This window comes from Cherax quadricarinatus, chromosome 23 (genome assembly GCF_038502225.1).
Source record: "Cherax quadricarinatus isolate ZL_2023a chromosome 23, ASM3850222v1, whole genome shotgun sequence".
NCBI classification, from domain to species: Eukaryota; Metazoa; Arthropoda; class Malacostraca; order Decapoda; family Parastacidae; genus Cherax; species Cherax quadricarinatus.
Window position 1 is genome coordinate 14,584,497 of NC_091314.1, and position 15,810 is coordinate 14,600,306.

Genomic DNA, 15,810 nt, shown 5'->3' on the forward strand with positions numbered 1-15,810 from the left:
ACTACTTGGAAAAGACTCGGGCTGGGAGAAAACCGGTGAATAAAAAAAAAAATTAATGCATCTGTGATACTTTTTCAGAATTATATAAGACGGTACATATATAAACATAATACGTACAGCCACAGTAGAACAAATTGGCATAAATATGATATGTGGTAGCCAGGTGGCTTTTAGTAGTGATGGCAAAAATTCCGTTTACTCTAGTCCAATACCAGAAAAGCTATGTACAGTATAGTATTACTGGGGGGGGGGTAACTGTAGAAAAATATTCATTTCATATGCCTTCACTCACAGCATCATTCACTCTAAAAATGGTGTGTTGCACGAGAATGGGAGTGTTGCTGTTATTTATTCCGCTACACCAATGTGAAGACAACTTGTACACATTGTAAGGTGATTGTATTTTGGTGGAAGAAGCTTCACAAATGCATTCATTATGCGAAATGAACATGTATGAGCTGTGTTCATCTCACCACCCATCACCAGTTCACTCAGTTTGTTTACATTGTCTACGACTCTCGTTTACAATGGCGTCTAAGGGTAGTTGTGATTAAAAGAGCAGTCATAAGCCTCTTACTTTAAATGTCAAGTTAGAAATGATTAAACTCAGTGAAGAAGGTATGTCGATGGAAATAAGCATAATAGTAATACGTAATACTACTAATAATAATAATAATGTAATAATATTTTTATTTATTTATTTATTTATTTAGAAATTTTAGCATACAAACAGAGGTACAAAAAAATACAGGTAAGAGCAGCATGCCAAAGCCACTTATATGCATAGCATTACGGGCTGGCTTAAAATTAACTTAAGATTAACTAAGCAATGATGAAATCAGTGATAAGACATTATTGTAAACAGATAACTATAAAATACAAATGAGTATTACAAAGACAGGTCCTATGGTTGCATGCATTGCTGTTCATTCAGTAGAATGGAGTACTCTGTTAGGTAGTGTATTTAAAAAAAAAAATAACAAAGTTAGGTTTAACATTTGTGTGATATAATTGTGAGTAACATTTAGGATATACAATTTATATGGTTCAGTTATTCAGTATTTATTTGGTTTTGAGTGAGTAAGTGAACTTTGAGAAGAGACTTGAATTTATAAACAGGTAGTGTTTCTTTTATATTTACAGGTAATGAATTCCAGATTTTAGGGCCTTTTATGTGCATTGAGTTTTTGCATAGCGTGAGATGGACACGAGGAACATCAAAGAGTGATCTGTGCCTTGTATTATGGTCATGTGTTCTGTTGAGGTTGGCAAGGAGATGTTTGAGGGGAGGGTTAATATCAGAGTTAAGTGTTCTATGTATGTAATAAGTGCAATAATAAGTATGGATGTTTTGTATGGTGAGTAGGTTGAGTGTTTTGAATATTGGTGGAGTGTGCTGCCTGTAGTGAGAATTTGTTATCATTCTAACTGCAGCCTTTTGTTGGGTAATTAATGGTCTGAGATGGTTAGTTGTTGTTGAGCCCCATGCACAAATTCCATAGGTGAGATAGGGGTAAATAAGAGAGTGATAAAGGGCCAGGAGGGCTGACTGTGGAACATAGTACCGTATCTTCGATTGTATGCCTACAGTCTTGGAAATTTTCTTAGAAATTTGTTGTATATGTGTATGATATTTGAGTCTATTATCGAGGTGGATTCCTAAGAATTTTCCCTCTGTTAGCTTTGTGATAGGTGATCCATTTATCGTTATGTTAAGAGGTACATCTGTAGCTCTGCTACCAAACTGAATGAAGTAGGTTTTGTCAATGTTTGGTGTAAGTTTGTTAGTCCTCATCCAGGAAGATATTTTCTGTAATTCGGTGTTTACAGTATTAGCTAGCGTGACTGGGCTCGGGTGAGAGAAGACGTATGTAGTGTCATCTGCAAATAGTGTGGGTTTGAGTAATTGCGAAGCATTTGGTAGGTCATTTATGTATAGGAGAAAGAGAAGAGGGCCAAGGACACTTCCCTGTGGGACACCAACTGTAATTGGTTGTGCGGAAGAGCTTGCCCCATTTGCGTACACATATTGGCTTCTGTTGCTGAGGTAAGACTTGAGGTAGTTGAGGGAGTGCCCTCTAATACCATAGTGTGACAATTTTACGTGGAGCAAGTCATGGTCAACTGTATCAAAAGCTTTACGTAAGTCAATGAAGATCCCCAGTGGGACTTCTTTTTTCTCTATTGCAGTGTATATATGTTCTAGCATGTGTATAATAGCATCATTAGTATTTTTATTAGGCCTGAATCCAAATTGGCAGGGGTTGAGAATGTTATGGGAGATGAGGTAGGAGTAGATTCGTTTATGAATTAATTTTTCGAAGATTTTTGAGAGAGGGTGTAAATTGGATATTGGCCTATAGTTATTCAACTCTGTTTGGTCTCCTCCTTTATGGATCGGGGTGACCCTTGCTATTTTGAGAACTGTAGGGAAGGTGGAGGATTCAATGGATTTGTTAAAGAGTGTTGCAATGATTGGTGATAGTACTTGTGACGCTTTTTTGTATAATAATTATCACACTGGAGTGCTTTAAATTTTTTCCAAAATTCTATAATATGCTACATATATATAAAGAAAATTATGTACAATTTTAACCCCTTCAGGGTCCAAGGCCAAAATCTGAAGTGGTGCTCCAGTGTCCAAGAAATTTTGAAAAAAAAAAAAAAAAAAATTTTTCTTACAGAATTAAAGAGTATATTTTTGTGAAGGTAATAAGACAAAAAAATTTTTTTCTGATCAGTACTTACTGAGATACAGTGCCCAGAAGTTTACCCCAAATGACGTGGTGGTAGCAACAGCAACGATTTCCACATACGCACATTACTTTGTTTACCGTTTTTTTGTAGTTTTTTCTTTTCTTTTCTAATTTTTTTCTTTTCCTACTAACATTTGGGGCCTGAGAGACCAATACTGTATATAATGTATATATATATATAAACTCACTGTATTGAACACAATAACCGCACTAAAGTTATCATATTATTGTTTACCACTGTCGTTTATTACAATAAACATGCACAAATCTTGTATAATACTAATATTCTATCATATATTTACATATTTACAATCACTGGACATGGTTTTAGAACTGCTGGAGCTTGTGGAACTCCTTGAAACAAGGCACCATGCACAGAGGTACCTTACATTCCTCACACATAAACCGAGTGTCTTTGCGTCTTTGTTGCCATCGTTTTGTTTGTGCACAGATGATGCATCTCTTCTGAGCAAATTTCTTCTGAGTTGAAGGAAGCTGTATTATGAAATGATCACCTTCCCTCCTCAAACGCTTGGGTATATCCTGAGGAGTTCGAGGGCCTTGTTGTATAGCAGGTGTTGTTACCTGGTACTTCATTATGAGTTGTCTCACAACAGACAAACAAAATTCACCATACGGTGGTCTGTTGCCAGTCTTCATTTGGTACATATTATATGCATTGAGCATTGAAATATCCATGAGATGGAAGAAAAGTTTCATGTACCACTTGTAACTTTTACGAACACAATCAACAAAGCCAATCTGCATGTCGCATTTGTCAACCAAGCACATGTTTTGTGTATAATCAATCACTGTCACTGGTTTTCGAATACGTTCATTAGTCACTCGAACAACTTTGCCACTGTCTTGCATTTCATTACGGTGAATGGTTGTCAACAATGTGACATCTTGTTTGTCATGCCACCGTAATGCCATGATGTCATTGGCAGTAAACACCTGCACGTCATCACCACGAGCACCTGCGTTGAGCCTGGGCATATGTTTACGATTAGAACGTACTGTGCCACACACATCTGTCTTGTTCACTCGCAAGAAATCACTGAGTAATGGGCTTGTGTACCAGTTATCGGTATATAATGTATGCCCCTTACCAAGATAAGGTGCCATCATGCTTCTCACTACGTCACCTAAGATACCCAATAACATCTTGGTATCTCTCAATGTTTTACTTCCCATGTATACAACAATATCCAATACCAGGCCACTGTCACAGTCACAGAGTACAAGCAGTTTTATACCAAAGCGTTTCCTCTTGCTCGGTATATACTGCTTGAATGACAGCCTACCTTTGAACAAAATCAAAGACTCGTCAATTACAAGATTCTTGAATGGATGAAAATACATGCTGAACTTTTGTTTGAGATACATAAAAACATTTCTAATCTTGTATAACCTGTCACTTCTGTCAGGCCTGATTTTGTCAGAGAAGTGCAACATACGTAACAGTAAGATAAACCTGTTCACTGGGATGATTTCACTGAAGACCAGGGTAGAAATTAGCCGATCTGTGGACCAGTATGCTTTTATATTATACTTATAGACATGAGGCATAAGCATTATTGTTGCAAAAAGCAAATACATTTCTGCAACAGTCGTCTCTTTCCACCGGTGTAGTCTCGACTCTGGTGATATGATCATATTTGCCATGGTGTACTCAAAATACGTACTTGTTACTTTCCCTGACAATAGTTTCCATCAAGGGCTGGTTAAAGAATATTTCAAAAAATTCCAGTTCATTGGCCGTGGTTCCAAGGGGACAAGTAGGTAGAATTCCACTTTGAGAGTCATCAAAGTGGTGGGGCTTGGGAACAAAATTGGGATTTTGCTGCCAATCCCAGATACGGTTTGCTGGTGGATACTGGACATCATAGGCTAGTTGTGCGGGTAGTTGTGGTTGTGGTGGGCTGGTGGCTGACGCTCCGCTTTGTCCTTGAACTGCAGAGTCAACAGCGTGTTTCCCAGCCTGGGCTGGTGAGTCACGCATGGCCATGGCACTACCATTACCACTACCACCATCTACTGATGCCTGTGGTCTATCCATGCCAAGTGTAGCCACATCATCCTCACTATCACTATCTATATCTGGTGTAGGGCCACGAGATGTACTCCGTCCCCTGGGCACGGCATAGGGTACACTACCCGAGCGCATGCGGCGGCGTACATACCGACGCTTCACTGGTGAATATGATTCCTCACTATCACTACTCGAATGATCATCAAGAGCAATAAAATCACAATCCACATCACTATCATCATCATTACTGAAGTCAGAGGCCTGGCCATGCGAAAATAATAGTTTTCTCTTGCGTTGAGGTACAACGAACCGTGACTGACGAGTACCCACACCAGAGGTAGAAGGTTGAGGATCGTCAGGGTTTTCTACACTATTATCGATATCCTGGTCATTCCTTTCGGTCACTAACTGATCAAAGCCAAAGAATTCGTCTTCATTTCCACTTCCATCACTGTCAAAACTATCAGATAGGAACAGGAGAGTCCCAATTTTCCTTGGAGTGAGAGCTGCCTTGCAACGAGGCATGGTGAACGAGGGTAACTGAGCCGGCGTTCCCACAATGCTATGCGGGCGCCTAGATTTTTTGTTTATGGCACACACCCACCACGCAGACCCATTCTCTCACATGTAGGCCTATGTGCGTTTTCGCACTAAATTTGACGGCGCTAGGATTTTGGCGTAGATCTACGGTTTGAACACTCAGCGTGAAGCCGTAGATCTACAGGATGGACCCTGAAAGGGTTAAAGTCAGTAATGGGAGAAATGCATGTGCATTTTCCTTTTTTGTGTTTTTTTTATGCCTAGTTCTATTGTTAACTTAATATATGATAATATAAACATGTTCACAAGCATTTATATGCATTTAAAAGAGAAAAAAGGTTATGTGCTTCATGGCAATTTTCACTTCATGGTGGTAGTCTGGCACTTAACCTGTCTTATAAGTGGATCTTAGTGTACAGTGCAGACGTACCTCACTAATACAGCAGGTCAGGTTCCAGACCACTGTCATAGAGCAAATGTCGCCTTAAAGCGAATCACAGCCTTTCATTTACTTGCCAGTGCATATAAAAGTCTAAAAATATATGCACAATAGTGTTTGACCTAAAAAAAAAATGTAAGAGTAAAATAAATAAATAAAGGCAAGAAAAATAAAACCTAGATCTACGTTTGGAGCGCTAGCGGTACAAACATAGATCTACGTTTGGACAGTTTAAGGGTTAATATAAAATCCCCAGTCTCATGGTTTAACAAGGAGTAGTAGATGACCAGTGATGGCAGTTGTGGTAGATAAAGACAAGTGTTTTGCTGGGATAATAATGACAACAAACGATTCTATAACCAACTGACTAGTCTGTTTTTACTAAATCAAATAATCCAGCAGATTTCGTCCAATATTATTGAAGTCTGATAAATTTAGGGTTTACTGTTCATTATTATTATTATTATAGTTATCTTTAGCAATATCACCAGCCAGATGCTGTACCTGTGAAGTATTAACCCTTTCACTGTCAGTGTCGTATATGTATGGCTTACAAGCCAGTCTTGGTGATTTATTAGTATGCCAAAATTCTAGCGGCTTGAAATCTACAGGGAGAAAGCTGGTAGACCTACATGTGAGAAAAATGGGTCTGCATGGCTAGTGTGTGCAGTATAAAAAAAATTGGGGAGCCAGTGGTGCATTGTGGGAGTCCCATTTCAGTAGGTCTTGTTTACCATGCTTTGCAAAAATATATACCTCACTCCCTGGCAAATTGGAACCCCTCTTTTCCCAAGTGATGGTTCTAACACAGATGGAAGTGTCAGTGAAGATGCATTTCATGGTTTTGAGGAGTTTGTGACCAAAGCAATGCCCAGGATACCAGAAATAGTGCTGAAAACCCAGACAACCATCAACCTAGGATAACCCAAAAAAGTCAATGTGACTTACTTCCATATGGGTAGTTGGGAAGACAGCATGCTTATTGGGGAAGACGGTGTGGGTAATGGGTGGTGGTGGTGGTTGTGTAATGCATCATGTGACACCAGCCACTCCGCTCTCAGCACATCCACAATAAAGGCAACCTTCAACCACCCACACACAAACAACCTTCCACAAGCTGTAGCAGTTCTAAGAATGTGTCCAGTGACTCTATATGTGTACAGTGGACCCTCAACCAACGGCTTTAATCCGTTCCAGAGAGCTAGCCTTTAGTCGAGTTAGCCATTGGTCGAGTTAATTTTCCCCATAAGAAATAATGGAAATCCAATTAATCCGTGTCAGACAGCCAAAAGTATTAATCCTTTGACTGTCGAAAGGCCCAATCCTGAAGTGTCTCCTGGTGTCGCAAAATATTCGAAAAAAAAAATTATTGTTTCTTATGAAAATGTTAAGGTTATTTTTCTGATTGTTTTACTCCAAAAAGGAAATTTTTCCCATCAGTACTTACCCAGATATAGAGGCATGAAGTTTGCAGAAAATGAGCTGCGTATCGCAACAGCGGCGACTGCCGCTCACCCGGTAAACTTTGGTTTACTTGTATTTATTTGAAGGTTTGTTGTTTTTTTCACTATTTTATTTTTTCACATAACTTATGTGGCCTGTGAGACCAAAGTAAGGTGCAATGTACATATATACACTTGTTGTATACAGCACAATAAGCACACAAACATAATTATCAATATATTGTTTACATAACTTGTTTACAAAAACAAACAATACAAAAAACTTCTTATTACTGTTGTTCTATAATATATATACCAATATACAGTCACTGGACATATTCCTAGAAGTTCTGCAGCTTGTGTAACTCTTTGAAACATGGTGTCATACACAATGGTGTTTTACACTCCTCACACATAAAACCAGTGTGTGTGCATTTTTGTGGAAGTTTTTTTTACATACAAAGACAAAACACCTCATCTGAGCAGTTTTCTTCAAAGTATTAGCAGGTAGTTGTGTTATGTAGTTATCCTAGGTAAATGGTCGTGTGTCATCATTCCTTCCTGCATTCCTTTCCTACCTTCCTTCTTACATTCCTTCGTCTTTCCATACTTTTTTCCTTCCTTTGATCTCGTCCTTCCTTCATTCCTGCCTTCCATTCTTCCTTCTGGTTTCTATAATATATATGCACATATATAGTCACTAGATACTCTCATATAACTGCTATTATCTTCATTCAGCAAGCTTGTCTTGTGTGCGAGTGTGTGGCTTATAATTGTTTTGAGTCAGGAGTCGGCAGCTGTCAAAATGACATATTATCTTATTACTCACTCCCCCTCCTGCCTGCCAAAACAATGGGGTCGGATGCTGCTTCCCCTCCATTCTATCTAATTATCTTTCTTCCTCATTCTATCTCTTTCAATCTGTCTCTCTCTTTCTCTCTGTCTGTCCATCTCTGTCTCACAGGTACACATAAATACAAGTATACATAGTGTAAATTACCTAGGATAACCCAAAAAATCCAGACAAAGTGCCATACTATGCTTGAAGATGTACGTAAACGTGATGATGACACAGTCTTGTGGCTCTCTCTGAGACAGAGAGCTAGATGGATAGACAGGGAGCTTGGCAGACAGACAAATATATAGACAGAAATGTTTGTGTACCAGCAAAAACAAAGCGAGGGAGATGGTCATCTAATCTTTTCTTATCAGCTGCACCCTCCCTCACCCTCATTTACGCTCATCAAAGGTCAGCTCTTATCAGATGTTATTTCTCCTTATCTTGTCACTGTCATGGAGTGAACTGTTTTTCATGCTTCAAGGGAACATATTATTACATATTCTTCTCCTCCTCCTCCTCCTCCTCCTCCTCCTCTTCCTCTTCCCCTTCCTCCTCCTCCCTCCTCCCTCTCCTCCCTCTCCTCCCTCTCCTCCCTCTCCTCCCTCCTCCTCCTCCTCCTCCTCCTCCTCCTCCTCCTCCTCCCTCCTCCCTCCTCCCTCCTCCTCCCTCTTCCTCCCTCTTCCTCCTCCTCCTCCTCCTCCTCCTCCTCCTCCTCCTCCTCCTCCTCCTCCTCCTCCTCCTCCTCCTCCCTCCTCCTCCTCCCTCCTCCTCCTCCCTCCTCCTCCTCCCTCCTCCTCCTCCCTCCTCCTCCCTCCTCCCTCCTCCTCCCTCCTCCTCCTCCTCCTCTTCCTCCTCCTCGTCTCAAACTCCTCGAAATCATGAAATTGATCTTCACTGACACTTCCATCTGTGTTAGAGCATCACTTGGGAAGAGAAGAGTCCTAGATTTGCTGGGGAATCACATATTTCTTACCGCTAGACATGCTGAAAAAGGACGACTGAAATGGCATTCCCACAATACACCACTGGCTCCCCAATTTTTTTTATATGGTACACACTGACCATGGAGACCCATTCTCTCACATGTGGGCCTACCAGCTTTCTCCTGCTTGATTTGAAGCCGCTAGAATTTATGCGTATAGATACGTCAAACACGGTATCTCCTATGACGTATATATACGACCGCAACAGTCAAGGGGTTAACAAAAAATATTTTTTTTAAAGATTAAATATAAATATACATACAGAAAACAATGAAAAATAAATATAAAGCACTAATAAAATGGATAAATGAACATTTAACATCACACTTACCTTTATTGACTTGACTTGTTGGTGTATGACAAACACGTAGGAGGCAAAAGGAAGGCATGTTTATTATGCTTCAATATAACTCTAATATCATCTTTTCGGCTTATTTATCTATCACAATTCATCTAATATGACATTATAAACAATATTAATAACATAGAAACATGGTATATACTCTAGAATGAATAAAATATATCATAATGTTGGTGTATGACAAGACACGTAGGAGGCAAGAGGAAGACAAGTTTATTATGCTTCAATATGACGCTAATATCATCTCTTCGGCTTATTTATCTATCACAATTTATCTAATATGACATTATAAACAATATTAATAAAATAGAAACATGATATATACTCTAGAATGAATAAAATGTGCCATAATGTATGAGAGGAGTAAATGGTGCAAGTGTTATTGTTGGGTTTAAGGGCCGCCACTGAGAGAAGCCGTGTTGGTGGCAGTGGAGGATTTTGCCAGCACCACCATCACACTTAACCTTTCGACTGTTTTGGTCATTTATATACGTCTTACGAGCCAGTGTTTCGGATGTATTAATACGCATAAATTCTAGCGGCTTCAAATCAAGCAAGAGAAAGCTGGTAGGCCTACATGTGAGAGAATGGGTCTCTGTGGTCAGTGTGCACCACATAAAAAAAATCCTGCAGCATGGAGTGCATAATGAGAAAAAAAAACTGACAGTTTTTTTTTGGATTAAAACGCCAACTTTGAGGTGTATTCTCGTATTGTATTTATCGTTGTAGTCTCGTTTTCATGGTCTCATGTGATAAAATGGAAAACATGTTACAGGAATAAGGATGATCTTGATTAGTTTCACGATGAAAACGACCTTGAAATTGAGCTCAAAGTAGCGGAAATGTTCGATTTTTACAAATGTTCAGGAGTAAGCAAATCACACCACACATCCAATACACATCAACTGGGGAGTCTAATATTCTTTCACTCGTACACTGATATTATTTATACCATTTTTACAATAATGCAGTAGTCTGCATAACAGTAAATTTTGTATTTTTTGCATGAATGAAAAAATCAAAATAGAAAGCAATAGTAATATAAGAGGGGCCTAGAGATGCGACTAATGAACAGAGGATATGTTATTTTAGTGCCAAGAATGTCTACATTGTTTATTCTTGACCCTATTTTGAAATTGGCATCTTTTTAATTTGTGTGAAATTGGCCAAATTGCCAATTTCTGACCACTTTATTGGGTAGTTCAAATCGGTAAATGGGTGGTTTCTTGTACTCAATTGATAGAAAAAATGGAGTTCTAAAGAAATAGCTATGAGTTTCGTCAACGGGAACAACAGAATTGGCCGAAAACAGGGCTCAAAGTTAGCAAAATTGCCAATGCTCATATTTCACCGAGACCGCTAGCTTTGCGGGACCGTAATTCCGTGAGTTTTCGACCAATTTCGTACTTTTGGTGTCATTACCATTGGGGAAAGATTCTGTATCATTTCATAAGAAAAAATAATTTTTTTTTTTTCCCCCAAAAATTTGCGACATAGAATGACACTTTTCAGAAAGGGGCTTGGACAGTCAAAGGGTTAAACAATATATGTAATTTATAAATAAATATTTACATTTTAATTTATAAATAAGTTGATTCAGGTATACACGAATACAGTTACATAGATTATCATACATAGCAGCATGTGTAAAGTACCTAGGATAACCGAAAAAAGTCAGAGTGACTTACGTATTTCCATTGGGGTCCTTTTATATTTACACTTAATATATTTACTTTTATGCTTACACTTTTATATTTACACTTACCTTGGAAATGTTACTTTAATTAGTTTGATGGAGGAGATGCTGGCAGAGGTTTAGGGTAGTGGAAGATAGCAGGCCGACATATGTTCAGCGGATGTACACACATCCAACAACATTGGAAAGTTACTTTTGTGTTGTTTTTCTATCGCTTACTCATTTAATTTACTTGCTATACTGTTAATTCTACACTTCATTGCTGGCTGGCACTATAGCCTTTATCAATACCTGCTGCTTTAGTATCGTACATATTGTAGCATCACTGAATCACTGCAGAAGGCACATTCTCCCCTCTCTCTTCTTCCTGCACTTTGGTACTTTACTACGGGTTTTTTCTTGAATTTTATTGTTTCTTGCCTTCCTTATCACAAAGCTGGCACTAGAAACTTTCTTTGGGCCTGTGGTGGCTTATTAGCGGTTACAAGCACTAAAGACACTGGAATAATACAAAATATATCGCAGGTACACTTGGAATTGACCGGAACAGCTTGTAAACACTGGCACACTGGCTGTACATGGAGTCTTGGAGTGGCTGGGCCCACTCAGGCCGCGCTCTGGCCTGATGGACAAGATCGGGACGAATGTCGTTAGATGAGTTTTTCGCCTTTTGTAGAGCCATTTTTGTTATGCCAAAGAGGGCCGTTAGACGAATTTGCCGTTACTTGATGCCACCGTTAGTTGAGGGCCCACTGTATTTCCATTAATTCTTAGGGGAAATATTAATTCGGTCATCGGCCGACCTTCTGGAATGGATTACAGCCGATAACCAGGGGTCCACTGTATGTAAGTTTAATTAGGTACCAGTACACATAAGTACAATTGTCATAGTACAGTATATATAAAATACGCGATAACTTTAAAACACTTGAAATTCCGGAAAATTTCCAGACATAATTGATAGAAATGGAGTTCATGGGGGATGTAAACAGAGAAAGTGCTGCATGGGCACCATAATAGCCAATCAGGGAGCTGTATAAACAAATTTTTGGCTGTAATTTGAAATGTCCATATTAGCGAATCACCATAAAGTGAAGCACCGTAAAGCGAGGCCCTCCTGTATCTTAATTTGGGAAATTTTTTATTTAAGAGTTTCAGTACAGTATCTGTTTGCACAATTACAAAATTATGCTTGTAGGAGACATGAAGAAAAACTGGTCTCCATATGCTGTACAGTAAACACTCAACAAGCTGGTTAATTTTCTGAATATGGAGTAGGAAGTAAAAAAAAGTTATGCTCCAGACACCTTCAAACAAAAATTTTTACCTTTTGCATGAGTTATGTTCCTGAAATTAGATCTGTACATGAAAATGGAATGTGTGTAGTAAACACGTTATGGGAAAAATAATTTTACTTACCATGGCACCTGGAAAAAAGCCAAACAATGTTTTTTTTTAAATTCTAATTCAGCTAAAATAATATTGTAATTAATTTACAATGGGGCACACAAATGTTATAGAACCATTATAATGTATGAACAGTTCATTACATGGCATTAATCTAGAAAAGGAGTTCCCAACATTTTCTATGCCCTGCATCCCTAGGAAATGTTTGATTAATGTTGCACCCCTACAAAAGTAATATCACATTTGCATAAAATGTAAATATAAATTGAGAAATTAGAAAACTTTTTGGTAAAATAAATGGAATTGTGCTTTTCATTGCACCCTTTGAAGTGCCATCTCACACCCCCTGGGGGTATGTGCATCCCAGGTTGGGAACCCCTGATCTAGGATGTTTTATCTAGGAGAACCCAATTAGATCAAACAATGTGAATACTATTTCCTTCCTTTAATTCTGGTTGTTGGTGCATAACGAATTTGACGTCACTAGAGAGAATTACTTTGGCCCTACTTGTCCCAGATGAATGGCAGGGCATCTTGGGATGAGCTGGATGTCTGGGGTTCCTTGGCTGAGGTGGATGGCTATAGTGATATCATATGCGGCATACCTATATTATGGTAAATTTTTTGGTAAATTATGGGCTATTATGCCTATGTATGGCATAAATAAAAAAAATATGTAAATGTTTATTTGATTCTAACCTCTTAGGGTACTTTTATCTGTGTTTGAAACTAAGTATGTTATTTCCATATACCTCTTCATCCATATCATTCCACTTTCTTACTGCCAGTATGCATAAACAATATTTCTCTAAAGAAAATTCAGATAAGCTGTTATGAAGTATGTCTTCAAGATAAAGGTAGTAGAGAAGTGGAATGAACTGCATGAAGAGGCATTGAATGGAAGCACCAAATATATTTTCAAAAATAGATATGGTAAGTTTACTGAGGCTAAGAATCCAATAGACTGTTCTTGATCAAAATGACTGCCTGTCCTCCATCCTCTTATGTAAAAGATGAAGAGGAAGTTATTTAATCTTTACAGAATTTATATTTCTCCTGTGTAACATTATTTTATATCTCTGTGGATGAACTTGTTTTACTTGCAGCATTTAATTTCATAAGTGACTGTGTATCTTCCTTTTTAATTTAAAAAATTAATTGGAATATTGTTAGATCTTGAAGAAATATATTGATTTAATATTAAATAACTCAAAAGTTTGATATGAGACAATTATTAAATGTAAATAAGTGTATTCTCTAGAAAATATGCTAAAAAGTTATACACGTTATCATATATACATTAACATTTTTCTTTTACATAGTGATATAAATATCAAAATCTTCACCCATAAAACCTAAACCCAACATGCCACAACTTTTTTGTTTTTGTTTTTAAAAATTTTAGAGTTAGAGGGTGTAACAATTATTGTGAAAGTAAGATGAAGCCTCCTCTGCAGGTGGAGCGGGAGACAAACTCTCAATGGACTGGTGGGAGAAGAATCACAAGAGAATGGCAGGGCCTCACCTCCAGCAAAGTGCACCAGTGCCCTTACTGTCCGTACAACACTACTGATTCTTATAATTTTAGGAGACACACTCTGAAACATACAGGAGAGAGGCCCTTTTCATGCCCTTATTGCTCCTACAGCACCACAAGAAAAGAATTGCTGAAGGATCACATTAACATTCACACTGGGGAGAGGCCATTTTCTTGCCCCTATTGTCAGTATAGGGCTACACAGAAGAGTTCTTTGAATGTTCATATCCGAAGGCATACTGGGGAGAAACCGTACACATGTACCTATTGTCCTTACCAGGCTGCTCAAAAGTCATCCCTAAAAAGCCACATGCTGACACATAAGACAAAGGATCATGTAGGATAGTTCGTGGTATAGAAAACTGAAGACAAGTTGTTGTTGATAAATACACACCAGCAGCAACCGGATCTGTGTATTCTAGTTTGTCTTAAAGTTTCCAATTGCTGCTTGTGTGTCTGTCAACTACAAAGTGTCGGCATTCCCACCCGTTCTGTGGCAAGTTTATAATTGTTAAGCTGCTGTTAAAGTTAGGTAACTCATGCAGCAGAGACCAGATAATATCTTGTTACTGAAATAAGCTTTTCATAATAATGAAAATTATTACACTTGTAATCTAGGAAACAGGGACATATGCATTCTCTTTATATAGTATATTAAAAAAAGCAACATAAGAGTTAGTAAAAGTTAAAGTATTTTATTAAATTTAGCATTTCTTTAAATATGATGAACAAAAGTATATTTATTAAAATTATTCTTTACATATTCAGTCTAATTTTCCTGTGATGAGGATGTATCTGATAAATAACAAGGATTTGTGGTCACTAATTGAGTGTAATTACACCCTTGGGTTTTTATTCATTTATAATAAAATGTTCAGCTGATATTTATCAAAGAATATCTTCACTTAAGTATTATATTAATTGTTTATCTTTAGATGTTGTACTGGAATTTGATTTTTTACTGCCTCAGTGCACTCTTCATTTTGGTAATTCCTGTGTCCTGCAATCATACCCAAATAATTCACATACCTTCTATACCCTTAAAGGAACACCCAAAATACATGTGAAAGAATTTCACATTTTGGTTTGGTTATAATAAAGGCAAATCAATTGTCATAAAGGCAAGTCATTTGTCATAAAAAGAATTAGGACAGACCTTTTCAGGGACATGCAGTTTAGAATTCAGAATTAAACTTGTTTGAAATGTGACTGAGAAAGGCGAAGAATAAAAATACGGCATGTATTTTACTGAACATGCAAGTTTAAAGCTATTTTTGTGTGCCCTCTTTCTTTGTTATTTTACATTGTAAGAGTTGGTGATTTTTCTTTTAACTTAATTCCTATCTGGCAAAATTTACTCACTAAACACTTCAGTATTACTAGCCTGGAAAAGCTTCTGAATAAATATGTCATCAGGATAGATCATGCAACTTACAGTGACAGCTTCTATGCATACAAGACCAATACTATATTTAGTGGACAAGTGAGGAGGGACATTACACTATGTGTACTACTGTATCAGAGCATGTACTAAGGCAAGTGAGGAGTCTTTCGCTTTTTATGTTCATCACGGTATAATTGCCCATTATGCACGGATCATAACAAATAGAAATTGTACAGATAATTCAAATATGTGATTGAGTGCTGATAGTGAAATCTACTAGGTCTCTAATTTTTGGTAAGGCCACAATCAGGGTCACGAGCTGATTTCAAATACAATGTAGTGAGGTAATGCAGGTGCCATCATCAGCTATTTACTGCTAGACGAATAGG

At 37.9% G+C, this 15,810-nt stretch overlaps 1 protein-coding gene across 5 annotated transcripts in view; it reads left to right on the forward strand.

Annotated features, from left to right (window-relative positions):
* Positions 1–15,810, forward strand: part of LOC128685742 (broad-complex core protein isoforms 1/2/3/4/5) — a 505,734-nt gene that overhangs the window by 390,645 nt on the left and 99,279 nt on the right. Inside the window, exon 6 of one of the 5 annotated variants that reach the window (XM_070087938.1) lies at positions 13,958–14,761. The exons of the other annotated variants lie outside the window; for them this stretch is intronic. Within the exon in view, the coding sequence (XP_069944039.1) occupies positions 13,958–14,383 (426 nt within the window). The 3' untranslated portion in view covers positions 14,384–14,761. Of the gene's footprint in view, positions 1–13,957; positions 14,762–15,810 lie in introns of those variants that run through there. 5 annotated transcript variants of the gene reach the window in all.